The following is a 27,480-nucleotide window of genomic DNA, read 5'->3' as shown; positions in this document are numbered from 1 at the left end:
GCCTCATATCAAATTGCCCTCTCAAACAAATACAGGTGTGAAGGACATGACACTCAATTTGCAACCTTGCCACATTTTCTTCTGTACAAGCTCTTTTCAAATCACTTACACAGTGAATTTTATTGTACCAAGTATAATAGAGTCTTATTTCTTCTTACCAGCTAACATTTTCAGAATAATTATTTCTGCTTCTCGTCTCATTCATTTTGTCTCAAAATCCTTTGAATGCTTTACACTGTTAAATAAAATTGAAAACAGAGCTAGAGATAATTCTGTGGGGTTCCATTACCACCTTTGTACACAAAAGTACCCTTATGGCAACTTTAACAAATTCTTTTTTAAAATTAATAAAATAAAATTCCAAGGAATAAAAATAAATTTCAGAGATTAAAACCAAAACTGGCAAGTGGGGGAGGGGGAAGCTAGAAGACAAAAAAATTTTTTAAAACACATTTTTTGGCATCTGTTGTTTTTGTGATCCTTTTCCTCGTTCTCTTTTTGCCAGTTTTGGTTTTATACATATTTAAAGAAGTCAATTTAATCAAGTGAAGTTTTCATTAACAGGAATGATTTTTAATGCCTGTAGATAGATAATATATGAACCTTTTTATGAAGCAGCTGAGTAAAAATCATAGTCGTTAATCTGGATAACAATTTCTGAAATTTTTAGTGTTTTAGCATCATTTTTGTGCATTTTGATTAAACAAGGATGGTTTGGATGCCTGACATGCTTAATAATTTGCATCTTGCATAATTTAAGGTTGTCTGGTAGTTCCAGCTGTCAGAAATAGAAACTAAAACCAGAAAGCTTTGTCTCCAAAGCCTTTAACTTATTGAAATGTTTGTTTGTACTTAAACTCACACTATTTATAGGAAAAGTCCTGTAATTTTCACTTATAAATAGCACTTCTAAAATGTTATGTGTAAATGACCAAGTTTATCACTAATCTGTCCTGATTAATTATTTTCTAAATAACTTTATGGAGATATGATTTGCATGCTGTAAAATTCCCCCATTTTAAGTTCAATGATTTGTAGTAATTCTTTTTGCAGCACCACAATCCAGATTTTGATATTTCCACCCTAAAGACATGTCCATTTATGGTTAAGAGCCATTCTCAGCCCTAGACAACTACAAATCTACTTTCTGTAGATTTGCCTTTTCTGGACATTTCATATAAGTGGAATAATAAAATATGTGGTCTTTTTTGACTTGTTTCACTTAATGTTTTCAAGGTTCATCCATATTGTAGCAGGTATCAGACTTCATTTCTTTTAATACCTGAATAATATTCCACTATATGGATATACCACATTTTGTTTATCTGTTCATCAGTTGATGAACATTTAGATTTGCTAGTTTGTTGAATAGATATCCTAATGATTGTGAAGAGGTATTTCATTGTGATTTTAATTTATACTTTAACTTAGACTTCTTTCATGACTAATGATATTGAGCATCTGTTCATGTGATTTCTTTTTTAAATAACTTGCAATAAAAATTAATTCTAGAAAAAAGAAATGAGAGAACATGTACAAACCATAAACCCTAATGTTTACTAAGACATAAAAATTATACTTTAATATAATCAGAACAAACATAACATTGAAAGTATACATGTATAGGCACTTAATATGGAAAATCATTTATTTTAGATGGAAAGATTTTGTTCCATAGCATCATACAAAACAAAAAGTTAAGAGTGAAATTTTTATTGATATGTCCTCTAGGCTAGAATGCAGAGGCACCATCATGGTTCATTGCAGCCTCAAAGTCCTAGGTGTTTAAGCAAGCCTCCTCCCTCATTCTCTCAAATGGCTGTGACTATAGGCACATGCTACCATGCCTGGCTAATTATTTTTTTCTTTTTTGTAGAGATAGGGTCTTACTATATTGCTCAGGCTGGTCTCAATCTCCTGACCTTAAGTAGGCTTCCCACCTCAGCCTTCCAGAGTGCTAGGATTATAGGCATGAACCACCACACCTGACCCAATATTTAGAATTTTTAATGTGCCGGATGAGCTGGTTTCTTCTTTGTTAGTGGTAACTTGTCTGTGTTGGATTTATGATACTGTTAATCATGAGAGATAATGTGTATTTTAACTGTTCCTATTTTTTTTAAACTAACATAGATGTATAGTAGAGATAATCACTCTTACAAGGGTTATAGTGATGAGAATCAAAGTAGAGTTTTGAAAGGAGTTTTAGCAAGTTCAGGATACTTACTTTTAACTTTTATCCAGAACAAAGCTAATGATGGTATATTTTCAAAATTTATCTTCATTCCCTCATCAGTAGCCAGTTCCAGCATTTGATCTCGTAAAGTTGTAGTTAAATTTGTCTTTCAGTGAAAAAATTGGCTTCCAGATTATATACACTTTTGGGTAACAGTTGACAAACTACCCATAAAATGTCATATATCATAACATAGTTTTACTGCGTGTTACTTGTATACAATTTATATCACATGCAGCTCCCTACACAAATGCAACAACACCTGAACTAGTTTATACCCCATTCATCAACAAGTCTTCTGATCATGAGCTTGGATGTTGTAGCATTGTTATATTGCTGTGAAGATTCTTTTCTGTAGTTATTTCACTGTGGTTCAGTGAGTTTGTGAACCAGACACTTTATCCCTTTTTTCTATATTATATTATATGGAATTCTGGCTTCAAGAATAGACAATCAAGTAAAATCAAATACAAGATTTATTTACTTGCTTTTTACTATGGTAAAGCATCAAAGTGAAATCTGGCAGCTTACCTGAAAGGGAGGAGGGAAAGAAGTTCATTAATACTTACTAGCACCTACTAGATATACTAGATACTTTAAACATACACAACATAAAAACTGGGGCTATTGTAGTGATACCAGCAAATAAGGTACTTTCGTGCTTATATTGTTTTGTTTCATGAACACCTGGCATTTTATATATAATAAACTAGTATAATGTCTTGGCCTTATGGTTAATTTTACCATATAACTAATCAGAATCATTCACTTTGCAGTTTAAACTTCTTAAATTAGAACGAGAACTAACAGTCCAATACAACATTATTGAGAAATGATTCATCGTTATGGTCATGTGCCCTTTTATTAGTTCAGTTAAATTTCAATTAACTGCTTTTTAGTGATCTTTATAAATCAGTAGCACATAGTTAATCAGAAAAGTCTGTAATTTTATGTGGATTATTTCTTTTAAATTCAGGTTTTGGCTTGGACAGCAGCGTTGCAAACAATCTATAAAACATCTACCTACAATAAGCAGTGAAACATTGCAGCTTTCTAATTACTCAACACATCCTATTGGAAACCTTTCAAAGAATAAGCTGTTTATTAGACTTACCCGCCTTCCTCAATATTACATTGTAAGTATGCAAAGGGGTGGTTTGAAGTGATTGAATTCGGTAATTCTATTAATACCTTGAATCATTTATTGTTTATTTTGTAAATGAATTTTATTAAATATTTGACTTTTATATGGTGATTCTCAACCCAGGGGATAAGGATGGGGCAGAAGGGAAAGTCACATCTCATCTGGAAAATATGAGGTTTACTCCCATCCCTTACTCTAGGGCAGTGGTTCTCAACCTTCCTAATGCCGTGATGTATTTTCATTGTTACAAAGGGGTCGTGACCCATAGGTTGAGAACCGCTGCTCTACTCTCCTATGGAAAGACCTAGTTCTGATTGGAATAAGGCATCTCCTCTGTAAGGAGAAAAATTTTGAGGGCAACTGCTATGGAGGTTTAGAGACATTTGGGTGTCAGTTAAACTTGTTTGGTTTTAATTGAACATTAACTTGCCTAATGTAGCTTTTTTTCCTTTTTTTTTTTTTTTTGTAGTTTTGGCCCCAGCTGGGTTTGAACCCGCCACCTCCGGCATATGGTGCCGGCACCCTGCTCCACTGAGCCACAGGCGCTGCCCACCTAATGTAGCTTTTTAAATGTGGACTGGTAGAAGTAGATTTATTTTCTCATTCTTAATTTATTGAAGGCGTATTCCATTTTATTGATTGCATGTACTCTTTATTGTATAGTAAAGTCCTTTCTTATTCCCTTTTCACTCTTTCTAGGTATTTTCAAGTTAGTGTCTTTGAACTCTTTGAATTGGTAAAATTTGCAAGAATTTAAGATATATGAATATATTTTCTTGCTTGTAGAAACTTCTGTGTAAACTAAGTAGATACTTTTGGCTAAGAATCTAAGATGTTTAAAATTTTTAAATTCAAGATTGTTGGTTAAAGATAATGGAGCGAATTTTAAAATACCAGCTGTGGAACTAGTTTTGGCACACCACAAAAGTCAATCTTTTCAGTTCTGAATGAGCTTGCCTGGTCTACATATGAAATGATAATGCAGAATACATGGATCATAACCAAAAGTGCAGGCATACAAGATCTCTTATACTTAGCCACCTATGAAATAAAATGGTTATAATTTATTATTTTATGACCTTATTTAGTATCAAACAACCAAGCTTTCATGTCAATGACTAGTGACTTATTTTTTTTTTTTTTTATTGTTGGGGATTCATTGAGGGTACAATAAGCAAGTTACACTGATTGCAATTGTTAGGTAAAGTCCCTCTTGCAATCATGTCTTGCCCCCATAAAGTGTGACACACACCAAGGCCCCGCCCCCCTCCTTCCATCCCTCTTTCTGCTTCCCCCCCCATAACTTTAATTGTCATTAATTGTCCTCATATCAAGATTGAGTACATAGGATTCATGCTTCTCCGTTCTTGTGATGCTTTACTAAGAATAACGTCTTCAGGGCGGCGCCTGTGGCTCAGTGAGTAGGGCGCTGGCCCCATATGCCGAGGGTGGCAGGTTCAAACCCAGCCCCGGCCAAACTGCACAAAAAAAAAAAAAAAAAAAAAAAAAATAGCCGGGCGTTGTGGCGGGCGCCTGTAGTCCCAGCTGCTTGGGAGGCTGAGGCAAGAGAATCACGTAAGCCCAAGAGTTAGAGGTTGCTGCGAGCTGTGTGACGCCACGGCACTCTACCCGAGGGTGGTACAGTGAGACTCTGTCTCTACAAAAAAAAAAAAAAAAAAAAGAATAACGTCTTCCACTTCAATCCAGGTTAATACGAAGGATGTAAAGTCTCCATTTTTTTTAATGGCTGAATAGTATTCCATGGTATACATATACCACAGCTTGTTAATCCATTCCTGGGTTGGTGGGCATTTAGGCTGTTTCCACATTTTGGCGATTGTAAATTGAGCTGCAATAAACAGTCTAGTACAAGTGTCCTTATGATAAAAGGATTTCTTTCCTTCTGGGTAGATGCCCAGTAATGGGATTGCAGGATCAAATGGGAGGTCTAGCTTGAGTGCTTTGAGGTTTCTCCATACTTCCTTCCAGAAAGGTTGTACTAGTTTGCAGTCCCACCAGCAGTGTAAAAGTGTTCCCTTCTCTCCACATCCACGCCAGCATCTGCAGTTTTGAGATTTTGTGATGTGGGCCATTCTCACTGGGGTTAGATGATATCTCAGGGATGTTTTGATTTGCATTTCTCTAATATATAGAGATGATGAACATTTTTTCATGTGTTTGTTAGCCATTCGTCTGTCGTCTTTAGAGAAAGTTCTATTCATGTCTCTTGCCCATTGATATAAGGGATTATTGGCTTTTTTCATGTGGATTAATTTGAGTTCTCTATAGATCCTGGTTATCAAGCTTTTGTCTGATTGAAAATATGCAAATATCCTTTCCCATTGTGTGGGTTGTCTCTTTGCTTTGGTTATTGTCTCCTTAGCTGTACAGAAGCTCTTCAGTTTAATGAGGTCCCATTTGTTTATTTTTGTTGTTGTTGCAATTGCCATGGCAGTCTTCTTCATGAAGTCTTCCCCCAGGCCAATGTCTTCCAGTGTTTTTCCTATGCTTTCTTGGAGGATTTTTATTGTTTCATGCCTTAAATTTAAGTCCTTTATCCATCTTGAATCAATTTTTGTGAGTGGGGAAAGGTGTGGGTCCAGTTTCAGTCTTTTACATGTAGACATCCAGTTCTCCCAACACCATTTATTGAATAGGGAGTCCTTCCCCCAAGGTAAGTTCTTGTTTGGTTTATCGAAGATTAGGTGGTTGTAAGATGTTAGTTTCATTTCTTGGTGTTCAATTCGATTCCAAGTGTCTATGTCTCTGTTTTTGTGCTAGTACCATGCTGTCTTGACCACTATGGCTTTGTAGTACAGACTAAAATCTGGTATGCTGATGCCCCCAGCTTTATTTTTGTTACTAAGAACTGCCTTAGCTATACGGGTTTTTTTCCGGTTCCATACAAAACGCAGAATCATTTTTTCCAAATCTTGAAAGTACGATGTAGGTACTTTGATAGGAATGGCATTGAATAGGTAGATTGCTTTGGGAAGTATAGACATTTTAACAATGTTGATTCTTCCCATCCATGAGCATGGTATGTTCTTCCATTTGTTAATATCCTCTGCTATTTCCTTTCTGAGGATTTCATAGTTTTCTTTATAGAGGTCCTTCACCTCCTTCGTTAGGTATATTCCTAGGTATTTCATTTTCTTTGAGACTATGGTGAAGGGAGTTGTGTCCTTAATTAGCTTCTCATCTTGACTGTTATTGGTGTATACAAAGGCTACTGACTTGTGGACATTGATTTTATATCCTGAAACATTACTGTATTTTTTGATGACTTCTAGGAGTCTTGTGGTTGAGTCTTTGGGGTTCTCTAAGTATAAGATCATGTCGTCAGCAAAGAGGGAGAGTTTGACCTCCTCTGCTCCCATTTGGATTCCCTTTATTTCCTTGTCTTGCCTAATTGTATTGGCTAGAACTTCCAGCACTATGTTGAATAGTAAAGGTGACAGAGGACAACCTTGTCTGGTTCCAGTTCTAAGAGGAAAAGCTTTCAGTTTTACTCCATTCAGTAAAATATTAGCTGTGGGTTTGTCATAGATAGCTTCAATCAGTTTTAGAAATGTGCCACCTATGCCTATACTCTTCAGTGTTCTAATTAGAAAAGGATGCTGGATTTTATCAAATGCTTTTTCTGCATCTATTGAGAGGATCATGTGATCTTTATTTTTGCCTCTGTTAATATGGTGGATAACGTTTATGGACTTGCGTATGTTAAACCAGCCTTGCATCCCTGGGATGAGACTAGTGACTTATTAAAAAGCACTAATTTGTTTCCTGTGGATTAGACCAAAACTGAATGGTAGGTTGCTCTCTATCTTCCAGATTTATCATTTAGGCATGATATGTGTCTATTCATAGAAGTGGAAAGAACTATACCATGGTCCTGAAGAGGAACAGAAGAAGGCTTGCTGCAGTTCATTTCCCTTTCCAGTCTTTCTGCCATTTTACTTTTTAGGGTTAGCTTTATAGAAAGATAATTTATATAACATTTTGCATTCCCAGCAGCAACGTGTGGGAATTCTAGCTGCTTCTCATCCTTGCCAGCAATTGGTATTATGATTTTTTTTAATTTTAGCTATTCTGATAGGTATGTTGTCGTATCTTATTATAGTCTTAATTTATACTGTCCTAATGGCTGAGGATGTTGAGCACTTTTCATGTGTGTACTTGCCATTTGTATATTGTCTTTGGCGAAGTGTCTACTTTTTATTTCTTGAGGTGCATCATCAGTGTGATGCTTTCTTGTGGGAGGAGGGGAAGCTAGGGTGAAGGGAGGCAGGAAGAGAGACAAGAAAGAGGTTTTGGTCATGAGCTTTTCTAATGGAATTTATTTCCATCACTGAAGTATTTAGGGGACTTTTCTTAAATTTATTAAGGTTTCTGGAGGCAGACTTCTGGGATCAAAGCATGAGTTTATCACTTATTAGGTGTATGACTGTAGGAACGTAACCCACTTTTTTACTTCTAAGTTTTACTCCTGAGCAGAAAAAGTTAATGATACCTACTTCAAAAGCTATTGGGAGGATTTAATGTGTTAACATGTGTAAAGTTCTCAGGACAATACCCAGCACATAGTAAGCTTTGCATTAGTGTTTGTTGTAGTCCTTACAATGACCATATTTTTCATTTGAAAAATCAAGATTTATGTTTACAAATTTCCAGGTATGAAAGATATTTGGGCAGCGCCTGTGGCTCAGTCAGTAAGGCGCCAGCCCCATATACCGAGGGTGGTGGGTTCAAACCCAGCCCCGGCTGAACTGCAATCAAAAAATAGCTGGGCGTTGTGGCGGGTGCCTGTAGTCCCAGCTACTCGGGAGGCTGAGGCAGGAGAATTGCTTAAACCCAGGAGTTGGTGTTTGCTGTGAGCTGCGTGATGCCATGGCACTCTACCGAGGGCCATAAAGTGAGACTCTGTCTCTACAAAAAAAAAAAAAAAAAGATATTTGTTATTTTTCTCTGTCTCACTAATGAAATTTTTGAGAGATTTGAATGGTTAAGAGAGAGAGGGCAATTTAAAATAGAACCATTCTAGGGGCAGTGCCTGTGGCTCAAAGGAGTAGGGCGCTGGCCCCATATGCCGGAGGTGGCGGGTTCAAACCCAGCCCTGGCCAAAAACTGCAAAAAAAAAAAAATAATAATAATAATAAAATAAAAAAGAACCATTCTAGAAAATCTGGCAAATCCATTATTAGACTTAGGCAGAAGTGACTATCAAAAACAGCTAATGCTAATAGTATCATTTGCTTCATTTGCTTTCACTTTCATCATTCTTTGGTCTCATCTATTTTTTTGAAAACAAATTATATATTTATAATCTGGGATTGCTTTCTTTGACATCATGATTTTGTCCTTATTTTTAAAAAACTTACATTAGGTTTATTTTATTGACACTTTTATTTCTCTGAGTCTGATTTGGGCCATTTTAGGTTGTGGAGATGTTGGAGGTTCCTAATAAACCCACACAGCTGTCATACAAGTACTACTTCCTGTCTGTGAACGCAACAGATCGAGAAGACAGCCCTGTCATGGCACTGCTGCTGCAGCAGTTCAAGGAAGATGTCCAAGACTTGATTTTTCATACAAAATCTGGGAAACAGACCAGAACTGGTACGAAGCACAAGGTATGATCCCATATGGAAATGAGCACAGAATTTGTGTGTATTAACTTTGTGTATATTCACTTATTTTTAACATGGGGAGAAATTAGATAATAGTTTTTTTTTTTTTTTTTTTTTTTTTCAGTTTTTGGCTGGGGCTGGGTTTGAACCCACCACCTCCGGCATATGGGGCCGGCGCCCTACTCCTTTGAGCCACAGGCGCTGCCCGAAATTAGATAATTTTTAAGAGACTAGGCAGCAGTAAGACTTAAGTAAAAGTTGTCTAAATTTTCTTGAAAATACTTCTCTTTTAATTAATAATTATCCATCATCTTCTATAAGAAAACTTGTTAAACATACAGTATTTACTACTCAATTATCAGTGTTTAGGTCAATATTTTCTCAATAAACATTTGTCGAATATAACATTTGTTTTAGTAAACTCTGAGCTTTATCTCAGTAGTTTAACTGCCTTAATAAGTTCTATCACATGTACTTTTTTACCTACTTATATTCTTAAATTCCAGTTGTCTGATGATCCATGTCCAGTAGAATCCAAGAAAACCAAACGCTCGGGAGAAATGTGTGCCTTCAATAAAGTTCTAGCTCACTTTGTCGCTATGTGTGACACAAATATGCCATTTGTAGGACTTCGGCTGGAGGTAAATTTTTGGAACAATTCTGGATACCCTAAATGAAAGAGTAATTTTTTAAATATGTTGATAAAATCACATGGATTCCACTGGGAGAGCCAGAATGGTTGTGATCCTATTTGTTTTGCAGTGGGTAGGGTTGTAATCATAGCATCTCATGGTATGCATGTAAAATATGACTTAAACTATTTCATCTCTCTGATTGCAGATTCTGGGCCTTTTGCTTTTTGTGGAAATAGAAAGTAAATTCTTCCGAGTTTAAAAAAATGGACAGCTTTTAAGAATAGGAACATTGTTTAAGTCCATCAGTGATGGTTAGTTGATAAAGACATGGCTTATTTTTGAGTTGGTGAAACTATGCATATTGCTTATCACTAATATAATTGGGCACCTTTCTGAAGGAAATCAGAAAGAATATTAAACTAAACTTTTGCTTTTGTCACATGGCATATGCAGAATTAGTGTCTTTCAAGAATATACACTTGTAATATCCACCGTGATCCCCAAACACGAAAGAGAGGTAATAGAACCTGTGTTTTTTTATATTTCCAAAAAGGGGCTTGGCCAAGGATTGACAACCCTTCAAAAAGTGATACGGTAGGCCAGGCACGGTGGCTCACGCCTGTAATCCTAGCATTCTGGGAGGCCAAGGCAGGTGAATTGCCTGAGCTCACAGGTTCGAGACCAGCCCAAGCAAGAGCGAGACCCCGTCTCTAAAAAATAGCCAGGTGTTGTAGCAGGTGCCTGTAGTCCAGCTATTCTGGAGGCTCAGGCAAGAAAATCGCTTGAGCCTAAGAGTTTGAGGTTGCTGTGAGCTGTGACACTACCGCACTCTACCATGGGTGACATAGAGTCTATCTCAAAAAAAAAAGTGATGAGGTATAACCCTAACTATTTCCCTCTAGTTTAACATTTTGCTTTTTGTAAGAATCCCCTCCTCTGTAAGTTAATATAAATGTAGAATAGACCTGGAAATGTGGAAATGAACTTTTTCTGTTGGACTAACGATGATGGCTTTGGGAAAACTTGTTGAAAATAGCCTTCATGCTTTAGAACAGGGGTTGGCAAACTTTTTTCTATAAAGGGCCAGGTAGTATATGCTTTAGATTTTGTGGGTCATCTGGTCTCTGTTACAATTACTGAAATCTGCTATTGTAGTGTCAACCAGCCATATTGATATTTAAACAAATAAGCATAGTTATGCTATAGTAAGTTTTATTTACAAAAACAGACAATGGGCTGGATTTGGCCCATGAGCCATTATTTGCTGTTCCTTGCTTTAGAGAGTTTTGGGATCTGGGATCTGCAAGCAGAAGATAAGGTATGAAATTAAGAAGAGCACATAGAGTTGGGTTCTGAAACCCAACTTCAGAAACAGGCACCTAAAGTAACTATTAATTATTCATGTCCTTAATGTCCCAGCTCCTAGAACTATGAGCTTGATGAATATCCTTTTGTCTGGGTACTAGCTATAACTCCTAAACTATACAGAATGTGTCCATGTTTCCCATGCACTTGACAGTATTCTTAGACTATTTCATTGTATCATTTGGATTGATTATATGAATGTCATTTAGTTACTACCTTTGCAATGGAGGAAAAGTGGACAGATAACATGGTGCCAGAGCAGTGCAATGCATTTGTCTTCTCTAAAAATGTGTCTTTGTAGGCCCATATAGGCTAAGGACTGTAGACATATTTCCTGTCTGTCCCTTTTCTCTATATTCCTTTATCTGTTATACATGTAGGACACGTAAGAACATTCGATAGTATGTTATTGAACTCAGATCAACCTCTTCAAACCTTACTTAACTTTTTCTTCTCTCAGTGAAAATTCTAGCTATGTTAAAAGACAAAAGCAAGCATATTTTCTCCTTAAAGTAATTTATGCCAAGATGTGAATATCTAAATCTATTTTTACCAGGGATGTTTATATCTCTGATTGATAGAATAGTGGCAGCATTTTTGAGTAGTTGCACACTTCCTTTTGAATGTGAATCTCTGGTGCCTATTTGGTCAACAGCTATTTTTCTAAACCTCTGCCTTTCCTAGGCCCAAAGAACAGGGCTCACTCAAATACTTAGAGTTTCATTAAATCCCTTTCAGAACAAGATGGGTATAAACAAATAGTCTGTTATGGAAGATCTGGGAATATCTGCCAAAGGCATGCATTTCTGCTAGATGAGATGATTTTCTGGCATACCTTAATAACTTAAGGATACATGGAAAGGGTTTTAGACATGTCCTTATTTTTTAGATGACTGATTGACTCTAGTTTACTTTTGACTCACTGTAAAAACTAGATCAGTCTTAAGAATTTTAAATATTTGCCACCTGTGGAAGTATTTTTTAAAAATAAATACTCTGAGATAGCTTTAAGTGTCACTGGGCTTAATCTAATCATGGGGATAACACTCATGCCTTTTATGTTGTAACTTTGGGAAAGAAAGGCCCTAGAACAGGTGCCATGAGAACAGAGAGTGTAGTGCTTGGAAAAGGTAATTTCCTTTGTAAAATTGGTGGTCTGATATAATTGTTTTTTTCTTTTTAGTTGTCCAATCTGGAGATTCCACATCAAGGAGTGCAAGTAGAAGGTGATGGCTTCAGCCACGCAATTCGCTTATTAAAGTAAGTCCCTCTGGTGTGTCCCACTTGGTGCCAGACATTGCAGTCAAACAGCCAAATTCCTTTCTCTCCTTTCATGAGACAGCATAAAACAGAGTTCAGAATCTGTGGGTGTCATGGATTTCTGCATAGAATTAAAAGTCTGGGGAAAGATTACCTTTAATCTCTTTGTTCTGTATTTCCTTCATTCAAAAGGTATCGGTTAAGTGTCACTGTTTGTCAGGCTTAAGTTCTGATAGACCCTTTCAGTGTGCTGTGGTTTCATAAAGCACAGGCATGTGGGCTAGTTCAGCAGTCAGAAAGGGTAAGTATCTTTGAGTAAGTACCAACTGTACTTGGACTGAAGGAGAGATGAGAAGTAGCCAAGGGGAGTGGGAGAACCTAATGAGGGGTTAACTGCTAATGTGAAGTCTTGGAGAGAAGAGAGAGGTCTGTGTCCTAGAGCTAAAAGGAGTTCAGCATGGCAGGAGGTAGGAGAGATGAGGCTGGAAGGGTAAGCAGAAAGGTGTCAGATCCTTTAGGCCAGGGTGTCCAACCTATGGCCCAAGGGGCTGCATCCTGATTTTATGAGGACTTTTTTTGCTTCTCTATGGTGTTGGATAGGAAAGGATGCAGGGACCTTTCTGTTGCAGTCAGCTTTCCTTAATATTTGCGTATTTGATGTGGGTGATATCAGTTAACTGATACCAAGACAATTCTTACTCTTCCATTATGTGGCAGAGGGTAAAAAAAAAGGTTTGACATCCCTGCTTTAGGCCTCTGTAAGTGTCCTTAAGCAATTTAGATTTTATCCTAATGGCATTGAGAAGTCATCACATGATTTTAAACAGAAATTGACATCACTGAATTGGTGTTTTTGCAGCTCAACTTGATAGCAATATGGAGAATAAATTGAAGGGAAACAAGACTGAAGTAGCAAAATTCTGAAATGGTTCACACCAGAGGTGTTGGTAGCTTGATTAGAGTATATTCCATAAAGACTTAGGTGATAAAAGATTCATGGCCTGTGATTATGTTGGTATTGGAGATGCAAAAGAGAGGGGAGGTGGCAAACATGATTCTTAGTTTTATCTTAGGCAAATGATGGGTGGTGGTGGTGTTTTCTGAAATAAGAAACACTGAAGATATGAGTTTGAAAGGACTTTTTTTTTTTTTTTTAGAGACCGAGTCTCACTTTATGGCCCTTGGTAGAGTGCCATGGCCTCACACAGCTCACAGCAACCTCCAACTCCTGGGCTTAAGCGATTCTCTTGCCTCAGCCTCCCGAGTAGCTGGGACTACAGGCGCCCGCCACAACGCCCGGCTATTTTTTGGTTGCAGTTTGGCAGGGGCCAGGTTTGAACCTGCCACCCTCGGTATATGGGGCCGGCGCCTTACTGACTGAGCCACAGGTGCCGCCCTTGAAAGGACTTTTTAAAGTTTGAGGTCCCTAGATGCCTTCTGGGAAGGCAGGGATGTATCTCAAGCTCAAATAATAGGTCTGGGCAGGACAAGTAAACGTTCATCACCATGGTGATAGTACTTGAGCTGGGATAGTAAATTAGATCACTAGGAAAGAGTATATGAAAAGAGATGGGCAAAGGGCTTGGTTCTAAATGGACAGAGGACAAGGAGCCAAAGGATGCTTAGAGGTAAAGCTAATGTTATACATGTACTTTATAAAGTGATCCAGTATGGACTTGGAAAGCTGGAGTACCCTCTAAGAGATCAACTTTTGGATCCAGAAAACAAGGGTTTGGGGGAAAGGGGGACATTTTATTTTATAGGTGTCGATTAACAATATAAATTACGTAAGCAATTTTTATTTATTGAATTCCTCTGTCTGCCATGACATAGCAGCTCTGCCATTTAAGCAGTAGGGCTTTATCTTTTGTTACATGACAGTTTGTGTCTGTAGAAGATGGAAAGGGCTGGCAGTTGGTGTGCACATAACCTATGTGATGTCAGTGCTGACTTTCAATACAGAAGTATTGAAGAATTAGAATAGCTCCTCTAGGCCGGGCACAGTGGCTCACACCTGTAATCCTAGCACTTGGGAGGCCAAGGCAGGTGGATTGCCTGAGCTCATGGGTTCAAGACCAGCCTGAGTCAGAGCGAGACCTTGTCTCTGAAAATAGGCACTGTGGCGGGTGCCTGTAGTCCCAGCTACTTGGGAGGCTGAGGCAAGAGAATTGCTTGAGCCCAAGAGTTTGAGGTTGCTGTGAGCTATGACAGCACAGCACTCTACTGAGGGCTTCAAAGTGAGACTCTGTCTCAAAAAAAAAAAATAGAATAGCTCTTCTTTCTGGTTGGGGAGAGGAAGGGAAAGAGAGATAGATGGTCTTGTGATGGAAATCTGTAAAAAAAATGCAATGGTTTTAATTGCATTTAGTTTTGAATTGCTTTACCTAATATACAGATTTTGGGCAGCACCTGTGGCTCAAAGGAGTAGGGCGCTGGCTCCATATGCTGGAGGTGGAGGGTTCAAACCCAGCCCTGGCCAAAAACTGCAAAAAAAAAAAAAAAAGAACTACAATACAGATTTTCTTTTTCTACTCCTCTTGGCACCTATAGATAAATCAGTGAGGTTAACGTTTGTGCTCTATCCTCTTAGCTATATTTTTCATGGTTTGCAAGATTTTTTAAATATCTTGTCAGCATTTTTACAAGAGTAATTTCAGAGTCTCTATTCTTCTGAACTCAAGAGAACTCATAAAGATGCCTACCTGGGAAATAAGTACTTCGTGTTTTTTAGCCACATTTTATAATAATTATTAAAGGAAGTCTTTAATCCTCTTTTTTTTTTTTAATTTAAAACTTAAAATATATAGGACAGGTGAAGTGGCTCACTCCTTTTAATCCTACCACATTGGGAGACCTAGGCAAGTGAATTGATTGAGTTCAGGAGTTCAAGACCAGCCTAAGCAAGAGCAAGACCCGTCTCTACTGAAAAATAGAAAAGCCAGCTGAGTGTTGTGGTGGGTGCCTGTAGTCCCAGCTACTTGGAAGGCTGAGGCAAGAGGATCACTTGAGCCCAAGAGTTTGAGGTTGCTGTGAGCTATGACGCCATGGTACTCTACCCAGGGGACAGAGTGAGACTGGCTTAAATACCCCCCACCCCGACACACACACAAAATATATAGAAATTAAAGATATTTGTCAAAAAAATACTGTCCATTATTGGGGTAGGCTATAGAAGTGAAGAAGGAAAAAGTAAATAATAAATGTCTTAATGTGATTTTATTAAATTAAAATCCTACATAGATCTACTTAGTATGTGATTGCACTAATACATTTAATCTTCAGAAACTCTTTTTTTTAAGCTTTTAGTAGATAAATAGGAGTATGAGTTGATACGTCAGATCTTTAAAATTGGCAGATTTTCCTCCTCTATGCTGAAAATGTTTTGTTCTTGTTCAACTTTATGTCCTTGAAAATCTGCTAAGTAGGCCTCCTTGATGCATCTCTGAAATCATAGTATCAGATATACCATAGTAAACACCTTCAGTTGCTGTGTTGCCTTGTGCGGATTTGAAAAGAATCTTGAGCCGGGCATGGTGGAGCACTTTGGAGGCTGAGGTGGGTGGATTACCTAAAGCTCACAGGTTGGAGACCAGCCTGAGCCAGGGTGAGACCCCATCTCTAAAAATAGCTGGGTGTTGTGGTGGGTGCCTGTAGTCCCAGCTACTTGGGAGGCCGAGGCAAGAGAATCGCTTGAGCCCAAGAGTTTGAGGTTGCTGTGAGCTATGACGTCACGGCATTCTTCCAAGGGCAACAAAGTGAGACTGTCTCAAAAAAAAAAGAAAAGAATCTTGATCCTATAATATAAATGAGGCTTGGGATACAGGTTTCAAGAGCAGCATGCTCATAGTACCTAGGGTTTTTTTGTTTGTTTATTTATTTGTTTTTGTTTTTTGAGACAGAGTCGCACTATGTTGCCCTTGGTAGAGTGCTGTGGCATCACAGCTCACAGCAACCTCAAACTCTTGGGCTTAAGCGATTCTCTTGCCTTGGCCTCCCATATAGCTGGGAGTATAGGCACCCACCACAACGCCTGGCTATTTTGTTGTTGTTGCAGTTGTCATTTTAGCTGGCATGGGCCAGTTTTGAACACACCAGCCTTGATGCATGTGGCTGGCACCCTACCCACTGAGCTACGGGCACTGCCCATAGTGCCTAGGTTTAACCTCTCCAGCAAACTTCCTGTCTTCTTCTGAACTCACTTTACAGTAGCAGGGCAGTGGTACTGGTTCTCTGGCCAGACCCACAGGTTTTTCTTTACTTCCTCCATTGTGTTTTTTCCTGCCTGTGGCTTGTAGAGATAATGCATAGGCACAGCTCTTTTATGCAAGTTGTGTGACTCAGTTTGTCCTGCATAGGACAAAACCTTCTTCACTTTCCTTTTAGGCATCCATGTGTTTCTTTTTACTAGCATTTTTAGTGACCTCCCTCTTTTGCACTGTAGAGCCTTAATGTGGTTAATCATGTTTATAACACCCCTCAGAGCAAAGCTGACACATCTGCCCTAGAAGGAGGCCATAGCCTAGTTCCTCAGTTTGTTCAATTCTTAGAAAAGTACAGGAGAAAAATCAGTCAGGAGTGTCTGTTAAGGTAGACAATTTTTTGAAATAGTAGACATTTTCAGATAAGGTTAATCCATTGTCCAGATAGTAGTATCTCCTTCTGTTCTTAAGTTTTGGCTAATACACTTTTTTGAAGTATTTTAAGATTGTAACTATTTTAGCAGGTTTCCTTTTGGGGAACCTGACTTTTTAAAGTCAAGTTTAAAGTTAGAGTTTATTTTTATTCTTTTTGTTACATTGTTATATTCATAACCTTAAAAGCAAGTAAGTATTGGGTGACATCTGTGGCTCAAAGGAGTAGGGCACGGGCCCCATATACCAGCGGTGGCGGGTTCAAACCCAGCCCTGGCCAAAAAAAAAATCAGGTAAGTATTTTACCGGTTCCTAGAAGTAGAACCAATTATATCTGTATCACAGATTAAGAAAGTGACATAGAAGGCACTTTCAGTGTTCCCCTGTACCTGAGAGCATAAATTAAAAGGATACATAGGGCAGCGCCTGTGGCTCAGCGGGTAGGGCGCCGGTCCCATATGCCGGAGGTGGTGGGTTCAAACCCAGCCCCAGCCAAAAAAAAAAAAAAAAGGATACATACATAGGCAGTACCTGTAGCTCAGTGGGTAGGGCGCTGGCCACATAATGCCTTGGCTGGTGGGTTCGAACCCGGCCTAAGCCAGTTAAAACAACAATGACAACTGCAACAAGAAAATAGCCGGGTGTTGTGGCAGGCACCTATAGTCCCAGCTACTTTGGAGGCTGAGGCAAGAGAATCACTTAAGCCCAAGAGTTTGAGGTTGCTATAAGCTGTGAAGCCATAGCACTCTACCTAGGGTGACATCATGAGACTCTGCCTCAAAAAAAAAAAAAAGAGGATACATACATAAAATTGACCTTAATTTTTCACTTGGAAACATGCTGGCTTCTGTGGTTTCATTTTCTAACTAGATGGATTTCATGAAAAACCTGTTTTATTCAAATGGAAGATAATGTACTACATTTGTATTTTCTTTTTTCTTTCTCTTTTTCTTTTTTTAAATTTTTTTGGCCAGGGATGGGTTGGAACCCACCACCTCCGGTATATGGGGCCGGTGCCCTACTCCTTTGAGCCACAGGTGCCGCCCTTTTTTGTTTTTATTTTTTTTTTTGAGGTAGAGTCTCACTATGTTGCCCTCAGTAGAGTGCTGTGGCATCACAGCTCACAGCAACATCAAGCTCTTGGGCTTAAGCGATTTTCTTGCCTCAGCCTCCTGAGTAGCTGGGACTATAGGCACCTGCCACAATGCCCAGCTATTTTTTGGTTGCAGTTGTCTTGTTGTTTAGCAGGCCCTGGCTGGGCTCCAACCCACCAGCTTTGATGTATGTGGCTGGTGCCCTACTCGCTGAGCTATAGGCACTGAGCCTACATTTGTATTTTCAAACTTGAGATTTAAAAATCTGTATAAATTGACTGCTTTCTTAACTCCTATGGAGATGGCTGTGTTGTAAGGGGTAAGGTCAGGCAACTCCTCAGTACACTGTCAAGTAGAAGAACATGTGCAATTTCAAGAATAACTACCCAAAGTACAGTTGGACAAAATTTTGCTGGTAGTGGTAAAAGATATAGTATGAAATATTAACTTTTTTTTTTTTTTTTTGAGGCAATCTTTACCCTAGGTAGAGTGCTGTGGTGTCATTACAGCTCACAGCACCTTTAAACTCTTGGGCTCAGGTAATCCTCATGTCTTTGCTTTCTCAGTAGCTAGAACTACAGGCACCCACCACAATAACCAGCTTCTTTTTTTTTTTCTTTTCTATTTTTAGTAGAGACAGGGTCTCACTCTTGCTCAGACTGATCTCTGAACTCATGAACTCAAGCAATCCACCCGCCTCAGCCTCCCAAAGTGTCAGGATTACAGGCATGAGCCACTGTGTCTGGCCTGAAAGATTAACTTTTGAGAAACATTAAAAGCTGTGTTTTGAAGAGGAGCCAAAAGAAGTTTTAATTAATTGAGAAAATACCAATATTATATTCTATTTTTATGCAACCTATAGAGCTTCCTTCCTTCCTACATATTTCATTTTTTATCACATACAATCTCTGTCTCTTTACTATCTTAAGTTGTTTATTCTAGGTCAGTGGTTCTCAACCTTAGGGCACTTTTGCCCTCCTGGGGACATTTGGCAATGTCTGTTGATATTTTTGATCATCATTAACTGAGAAGAGGGTGTAGAAGGTGCAACTGGCATCTAGTAAGTAAAGGCCAGGGCTGCATAGGACAGTCCCCCACAGCAAAGAATTAATCAGCCCCAAATGTCAGTATTGCCCAGATTGAGAAGCTGTGTTCCAGGTGTTATATTCAGAATAAGAGGATTGAACCAAGATGTTATGTTTCCAATTATTTTTGTTGATTTTTTGCCTTGGTACAGGTAATCATTATACCAAATTTGAGAATTAACCACCTTCCCTATGAATTATGGGTTAATGTGTCATTAAATATCTCATTTTATCCATTGAAATAAATCATTAACAGCTAAAATAATAGTACCTTATAATGTTTTATGACAGATGACAAGTTCTTAAAACTTTAGATGGAAAATGGATAGGTAGATATTTTTAAGACAAAGCTACTGCATTCCTCTTGGAAGTGCGATATTTTTGTGACAATATGTATGTTAAATGAGTTAATATGCATAAAGCTCCATCACAGTAAGGGTACTGCTAAGGAGGGTGGGGGAGACAATGAAGAGGGGACGATGAGCTAGGATTTCATCATGACAGTTCATTCAGTCAGTGATTAAGATTTGGTTTTATTGCAAGGGAGAATTAACATGTATGAATACCTGTTGTGTCAGCCACCATATGCGTTTTCTCTGTGTTTCATTATTTTCTAATCAGTAAATCATAAGGTAATTCTCTATTTTATGGTTGGGGAACAAATTCAGAGAGGTTAAACATGGCTGAGTCAGAATTAGAGTGCAGATCTCTGATTCCAAAGGGTTTATTTTTTGTACTATATCATTCTATCGTCAAAGATGGCTCTATAAGTATTTTGTTTCCCTGGAGGATGCTCTTTATAGATTTTGTAGAAAACCAGTATTCTTGATTTTCATTCTATAGGATTGTAGTCTTTTTAAATAACAGGATTATGAATAAAGATCACTTTGTTACAGTTCTAATCCATGTTGATGTGAATGGAAATGGATTAAATACTATTAATTGCTGTGAATTGCTTTGCAAAAGGTACCTAGCAGTAGAGTTTGATCTCAAGCTCTAATGTTATACCCAGCCCATCATTGATTACACACATTGTGCTTTGTTTTTGTTTGTAAAGTATACTTCATGCGCTATCTTTCCTCACCAGAATTCCTCCCTGTAAAGGTGTAAGTGAAGAAACACAAAAGGCTCTGGACCGTTCTCTTCTTGATTGCACTTTCCGATTACAAGGTAGAAATAACCGCACATGGGTGGCAGAGTTAGTGTTTGCAAACTGTCCACTTAATGGCACTTCTACTAGGGAGCAAGGTGAGATGTTTTGTGCATTTTGACTTTGCATATTTCTGGGGTTTTTTAGTTTTGATTACTGTTAATCTTCTCTTTTGACCCTATAGGACTGTCCCGGCATATTTACCTGACATATGAAAATCTGTTATCCGAACCTGTTGGTGGTAGAAAAGTAGTTGAAATGTTTCTTAATGACTGGAGTAGTATTGCACGATTATATGAGTGTGTGTTGGAATTTGCACGTTCTCTACCAGGTATATGTGATAATCTTTCTTTTATTTTTTTATTTGTATATTTTTTTTTGAGACAGTCTTACTATGTCGCCGTCAGTAGAGTGTAGCTCATAGCAACCTCACCCTCTTGGGCTTAAGTGATTCTCTTGCCTCAGCCTCCCAGGTAGCTGGGACTATAGGTGCCCACCACAACACCCAGCTATTTTTTGTTGTACTTGTCATTGTTGTTTAGCAGGCCTGGGCCAGGTTTGAACCCACCAGCCCTGGTGTATGTAGCCGGTGCTGTAACCCCTGAGCTATGTGCGCTGAGCCATAATCTTCCATTTAAATTAAAAAAAAAAAAAGCCTGGTATGGTGGTTCATATCTATAATCCTAACACTTTGGGAGGCTGAGGTGGGAAGATCTTTTGAGACCAGGAGTTCAAGACTGGCCTAAGCAATACAGCAAGACCCCATCTCTATAAGAAATTTAAAAATTAGCTGGACATGGTGATGTGCACTTGTAGTCCCAGCAACTGGGGGGCTGAGGCAGAAGGATCATTTAAGCACAGGAGTTTGAGGCTACAGGGAACTAGGATTACATAATTACACTCTAGCCTAGGTGACAGAGTAAGACCTTGTCTGGGAAAAAAAAAAGACCCTCCCCTTTATTAACTGAAGAAGTAAAACATGCACATTGTTAAAAAATATGTTGAATGAAAATTAAATGTCCCTTTCACCTCAAAGTTCAATTTTCTTCCCCCATAGACAACCACGGTTAAGTTTCCTTTGTTTCCAGAAATTTTTCACGAAGATATACCAGAAATTTTTACATGAAATATTATTATAATACTATTTATTTACTTCATACCATATAATATCATAAACTATTTGCTTGGGTTAACTCATTTAATCCTGACAATCACCCTAGAAGATCGTATTAGTCCTCATTTTACAAATAAAGAAGTCAGAAAAACCAAGAACATTGCTGAAGGGTCACATAGCTGGTAAGTGGCATAGCTGAATTTGGAACCGTCTAACCATTGTGCTAGACTGCTTCAGTATATATCACCCCCCTCCCCTTTTGTAGAAATGGAAGCATCCTATCTATTTATACTGTTGCTTTTTTTTTTAAACCAAATCACTTTTCATCTAAGCGTATAATATTGCCAAAATACCCTCTTACTCAATTTTATATCTTAAAATTTTGCATGTATGATGTTAATCTCCTTTTTGTTTCCTTTCTGTTCAGACATACCTGCTCATCTAAATATTTTCTCAGAAGTTCGTGTTTATAATTACCGAAAACTTATTTTGTGTTATGGAACCACCAAGGGAAGTTCAGTAAGTATGAATTAAAATGCTCAAGTTTTTCTTGTATAAATCTTTTAAAAATCAGGAATTCAGGCCAGGAGCAGTGTCTCATGCCTGTAATCTTAGCCACTTTGGGAAGCCAAGGCAGTAGGATCACTTAAGGCTGGGAGTTCAGGACCAGCCTGAGCAACATAGTAAGACCCTGTCTTTACTAAAAAATAGAAAAATTAGCTAGTCATGGTAGTGCACTCCTGTAGTCCCAGCTACTGAGGAGGCTGAGGCAGGAGGATTGCTTGAGCCTAGGTGTTAGAGGTCACAGTGAGCTAGGCACTCTAGCTCAGGCAACAGAATGAGATCCTGTCTCAAAAAAACAAACAAAAAAAAAAGGTAAAGTCTCCATCTTTCTTTAAGGCTGCATAATATTCCACGGTACACATGTACCACAATTTGCTAGTCTATTCGTGGGTCGATGGGCACTTGGGCTTCTTCCATGACTTAGCAATTATGAATTGGGCTGCAATAAACATTCTGGTACAGATGTCTTTGTTATATTGTGATTTTTGGTCTTCTAGGTATAAACCTAGTAAAGAAATTAAAGGATCGAATGGCAGGTCTATTTTTAGATCTCTAAGTATTGTCCAAACATCCTTCCAGAAGGAACATATTAGTGTGCATTCCCACCAGCAGTGTAGAAGTATTCCCTTTTCTCCGCATCCACGCCAACATATCTGGTTTTGGGATTTTATGTGGGCTACTCTTACTGGGGTTAGGTGATATCTCAAAGTAGTTTTGATTTGCATTTCTCTGATGATTAAGGATGATGACCTTTTTTTCATGTGTCTATAGATCGTGCGTCTGTCTTTTTTAGAGAGGTTTCTCTTCAAGTCCCTTGCCCACCCTGAGATGAGATCACTTGTTCTTTTCTTGCTAATATGTTTGAGTTCTCTGTGGATTCTGGTGGTTATTAAACCTTTATCGGAGGTATAACCTGCTGGAACATATTCTTCTTAGCAAAGTATCTCAAGAATGGAAGAAAAAGTATCCAATGTACTCAGCCCTACTATGAAGCTAATTTATAGCTTTCATATGAAGGCTATAACCCAACTATAGCACAAGAATATGGGGAAAGGGCCAAGGGAGGGGAAGGGAGGGGGGAAGTCAGGGTGGAAGGAGAGTAATGGGTGGGGCCACACCTACGGTGCATCGTAGAATGGGTACAGGTGAAACCTACTAAATGCAGAATACAAATGTCTGTCCCGGGCCCTGACAAGCAGTGGCAGCGGCGGGCTGTGACAATCATTTTTAAATGCTTTGCTGATATAAATATAGTACACTATAATACTTAACTCTTAAAGTTGAAACCAAAAATAGTATTCTCTAATGGGGTATATGATCTTGAAGAGTTTTGGACAAGGGAATATACTTTGGATGCTTGTACTTTCTTCTTCACTGATTCCAAATCAGCTTGGCAGCAGGGTTATTACAAGGAAGTTTATGTATAAGTGGTTATGAACAGTATGGTATATTTTTGCTTTTGGGCATATGAATGTTAACATTGTTTGATCTTTTCTTAATCTTGAATGCATTTCCTGTAATCTATAATTGCTTATTTTTTTCCCATCCCATACGTAAAGTCCTAGAAATCTGGTATAAAAATGGAGCCAGCTGGCTTCTCGCTCGATGCTTTCACATCCAGAAATACCAGAAATTGCTTGAATGTTTTAAAATCTAATAGCCAAATGCATCTGTGTTGCGGGTAGCTTATTTTCTCTTTATGACATTACTCCTTAATTGATGTATCAATAGTGTGACTCTTCTTCAGTTCAGGAGAAAAATGAAAAATAAGAAACACTAATGATAATTTTCAAATAAAGTTATTTGAAACTTTTTCTTTAATGCCTTCTCTTTCTATTTTATTTAGTAGAAGAGGGCTGACATGCCAAAGCAGTGTACTGATTCATGTTAACAGCACATCTGGAGTTTGAATCTAGTCTTATTACTTGTTTTTACAAAACAAAACCCCTCATTTAGATATTTGGCATTTTGCCTTTTAACATTTTTTCTTCTGTTTGTATCTGTTTACTTTCTGAAACATGTAATCTCTTTGATTTAGATTAGTATCCAATGGAATTCCATCCATCAGAAATTTCACATTTCCTTGGGAACTGTTGGCCCAAATTCAGGTTGCAGTAATTGTCACAATACCATTCTTCATCAACTTCAAGAAATGTTCAACAAAACACCAAACGTGGTTCAGTTATTACAGGTAATTAAGTTTATTTTCTGCCTAAAAATAAGAGTTAGTGTTTCATGCAAAACTCCTCAAAAAAATCATGCAAAGTTGTCTTTACTGACTAAGCCTAGTGACTGTATCTTTTATGTCTTGGACAATTTGGGGGGAATTTTCTTTGATTCAATGTGGACACAGTGATCTAGTTTGCATTCTCTTCAAATAAACGTTGTATGGAATATGCCAGAAGGACATTGTCTCATTTGTGACAGTTAAACATTAAAAATTTTGAGGTTTTAGCATTTGTACAGAAACTGACTGCTTTCACTGTATTTGTTTCTTGTAGGTACTATTTGATACTCAGGCTCCATTAAATGCCATCAACAAACTCCCCACTGTGCCGATGCTGGGCTTGACCCAGAGAACCAACACTGCCTACCAATGCTTCTCCATTCTGCCACAGTCGTCCACCCACATCAGACTGGCCTTTAGGAACATGTATTGCATTGATATATACTGCCGGAGTCGTGGCGTTGTGGCAATACGGGATGGTGCCTATAGTCTTTTCGATAACAGCAAATTAGTTGAAGGTTTTTATCCTGCACCAGGACTAAAGGTAATAAGACTTTATTTTATAACATGAGTAAACATAACATGATCTCTAAAATAATTTCTTTGGGGGGAAATAATGGGGAAAAGCAAAAAATTCCTGTTTAAGTTTAATAAGTAGCGATGTCAATTCATTATCTCTGCAGCCTCATTCTGAGGGAGCTAGAAGTTCTGATAAAGTGCTATGTCTATGTATATGAGATGGTTAAGTCCTTTCTTTTGTTTCCTTACCCTGTGATGAGTAAGGTGAAGATACTGAAGAGAGTCATCTTTGCTGTTTAGAACTTGAAGTACTTTAAAAGTAGTCTCTATTATTGATTATCAAAAAGGTTCGGTCATCAGTTCAACTGTGATGCTTTTTTAAAATGTAAGGTCCTGGGCCACAACCCTTGGGGATTCTAGTTTGATAGTTGAGTTATGTGTGTTTATAATTTAGAGTCAAATAGTTTCAAAAGGCTTGTTTTGAAAAATAGTCTTCTATTGTCCTCCAACCTACTCTTGCCATTTTCCTGTTCCCCAGATGTTCATGTTTTCAACTCTTTTTGTTTGTTTGTTTGGGGTTGTTGTTGTTGTTGTTGCAGTTTGGCCGGGGCTGGGTTCGAATTTGCCACCCTCTGTATATGGGGCCAGCGCCCCACTCACTGAGCCACAGGCGCCGCCCTTCAACTCTTAACATTGCTGATTCTCTTGGTATTTATATCCTTATCTCTAAATATTATGCTTACATTGCCATCTGTTAAGCTTTTGGTCGAGGGCATTATCTGATTCTCACAGCGGAAGATGAGAATTTAATTCTTTTTTTGTGTACACCTTCCTCCTTCCAGGCCATTCCCAGTACGTAAACACATTCTTCTTTCCCCCATCTTTGTAACATAGGTAGCAATTTTGATTAGATCATTTTTCAGTGTTTGCATTATTATGAATATGTAGGGACTGCTCTAAGTTTACTATGATTACTTTTCCTTCTTCATTTTACTTTCTTAGGAATTATTAACAATTGGCTCTTGTTTGTATGTGTGTGTGTAGTTTTTGTTTTGTTTGCTTAACTTCCTCACTCAGCCCTTAAACTCTCCCAGTTACATAACTCTTCTGTTAGTACCTTCAGATATTTCAGATACCTTATTGGTTTCATCTTGAAGAAATTAAATACATCTTTTTGATGGTCCTCTGACCTGATCCAATTTGGACTGGTAGTGCTTCAGGCCTTTTGCACAGTTTTGACTTAGAAGTTTGCAGAAGGATGAAGAGGAGAATCCTTTACTTCTCTCTTGTGTTGCATGCCCTGTGGCTTAGGCCCCTTGTTTTTTTCTTGGTTTATTTCATTGTTTTAGTGGAATACTTCCTATAATAGCTTCTTGGGAGAAGGAAAATGGGAGATTAGTTTGAGACCTTGCATATCTGAAAGCACCTTTAGTTTACTCTCATCTAATTGAAAGTGGCTACATGTAGAATTCTTAGTTGCAATCTTTTTCTGTAAAAATTTCAAAGGCAGGCAGCGCCTGTGGCTCAGTGGGTAGGGTGCCGGCCCCATATACCCAGGGTGGTGGGTTTGAACCCAGCCCTGGCCAAACTGCAACAAGAAATAGCCGGGTGTTGTGGTGGGCGCCTGTAGTCCCAGCTACTCAGGAGGCTGAGACAAGAGAATCACCTAAGCCCAGGAGCTGGAGGTTGCTGTGAGCTGTGACGACGCCACGGCACTCTACCGAGGGCAATAAAGTGAGACTCTCTTAAGAAAAAAAATTTTTTTTCAAAGGCATTGCTTCATTGTCTTCTCCATTCCATAGTAACTGTTGAGGTGCTTAATGCTGTTCTGACTCTTGAACCTTATTGTGACTTGGGTGAGCTCTTTTAGTCTAAAAACTTACATCCTTTTGCTCTGGGTCACAGGGGTCCTAAAACTACGGCCTGCGGGCCACATGAGGTGGTGTGATTGTATTTGTTCTCATTTTGTTTTTTTACTTCAAAATAAGGTATGTGCAGTGTACATAGGAATTTGTTCATAGTTTTTTTTTTTTTAAACTATAGTCCGGCCCTCCAAAGGTCTGAGGGATAGTGAATTGGCCCCCTGTTTAAAAAGTTTGAGGACCCCTGCGTCTGGGAATTTTCCTTGCATTATTTCTTGATTCTTTGTTTTCTCTGTTTTAGCTCTTTCACATACTTCTACTATTCTGATGTTGAGTATCCTGGACTTATCCTCTAATTTTCTTATGTCTTCTGGTTTTTGTCTCTTTGTTCGTGGAAGACACCTCATTTTCTTCTTCAAATCCTTCTATTTTTCATTTCTGCCAAGATTTTTTTTTGCCATCTTTTAAAAAAATTTCCAAGAGCTCTTTTTTGTTTCTAAATATTCGTTTTGTGACATCTTATTCTTATATGACTACATTATCTTCTCATATTACTTCTTTTCTTCCTATATAATCTCCATTTATCTACCTTGCTTTGGGGAGTGGTTGATTTCTTTCATGTTACTACCTTTCCTCAAATATTAAATGATTCTTAACCCTCTGCTCTTATTTAAAGGTAATAGTTAAAGATCAAGGTCTTCATTGCAAGATGGTCTACTTGGGCAACTCCTAATGTCAGTAGCTTTAGGTCTTTATGTTGGGCTGGTATGAATATCAGGAGTATCCAAGTCTTCTGCATAGATGGTATGCAGCTGACTCCCAGTTTTGGAGACATCAAATGAGAAAACTTTTTAATTTCCACTTTTTTTTTGAAACATAGTCTCAAGCTGTTGCCCTTGGTAGAGTACCGTGGCATCACAGCTCATAGCAGTCTCAAACTCTTGGGCTTAAGCGAGTCTTTTGC

The 27,480-nt window shown here is 38.2% G+C and overlaps 1 protein-coding gene across 4 annotated transcripts in view; it reads left to right on the top strand.

Moving 5' to 3' along the window:
* Positions 1-27,480, top strand: part of MED14 (mediator complex subunit 14) — a 91,019-nt gene that overhangs the window by 31,817 nt on the left and 31,722 nt on the right. For all 4 annotated transcript variants that reach the window (XM_053581162.1, XM_053581161.1, XM_053581163.1 and 1 more), the window contains 9 exons: positions 3,213-3,372; positions 8,819-9,013; positions 9,517-9,651; positions 12,194-12,270; positions 20,168-20,328; positions 20,415-20,561; positions 21,772-21,863; positions 23,947-24,099; positions 24,410-24,679. In XM_053581162.1, the coding sequence (XP_053437137.1) occupies positions 3,213-3,372; positions 8,819-9,013; positions 9,517-9,651; positions 12,194-12,270; positions 20,168-20,328; positions 20,415-20,561; positions 21,772-21,863; positions 23,947-24,099; positions 24,410-24,679 (1,390 nt within the window). The remainder of the gene's footprint in view (positions 1-3,212; positions 3,373-8,818; positions 9,014-9,516; positions 9,652-12,193; positions 12,271-20,167; positions 20,329-20,414; positions 20,562-21,771; positions 21,864-23,946; positions 24,100-24,409; positions 24,680-27,480) is intronic.

Source organism: Nycticebus coucang, chromosome X, assembly GCF_027406575.1.
Source record: "Nycticebus coucang isolate mNycCou1 chromosome X, mNycCou1.pri, whole genome shotgun sequence".
In the NCBI taxonomy this organism is placed as follows: domain Eukaryota; kingdom Metazoa; phylum Chordata; class Mammalia; order Primates; family Lorisidae; genus Nycticebus; species Nycticebus coucang.
This window is presented reverse-complemented; position numbering and strand designations above follow the sequence as displayed.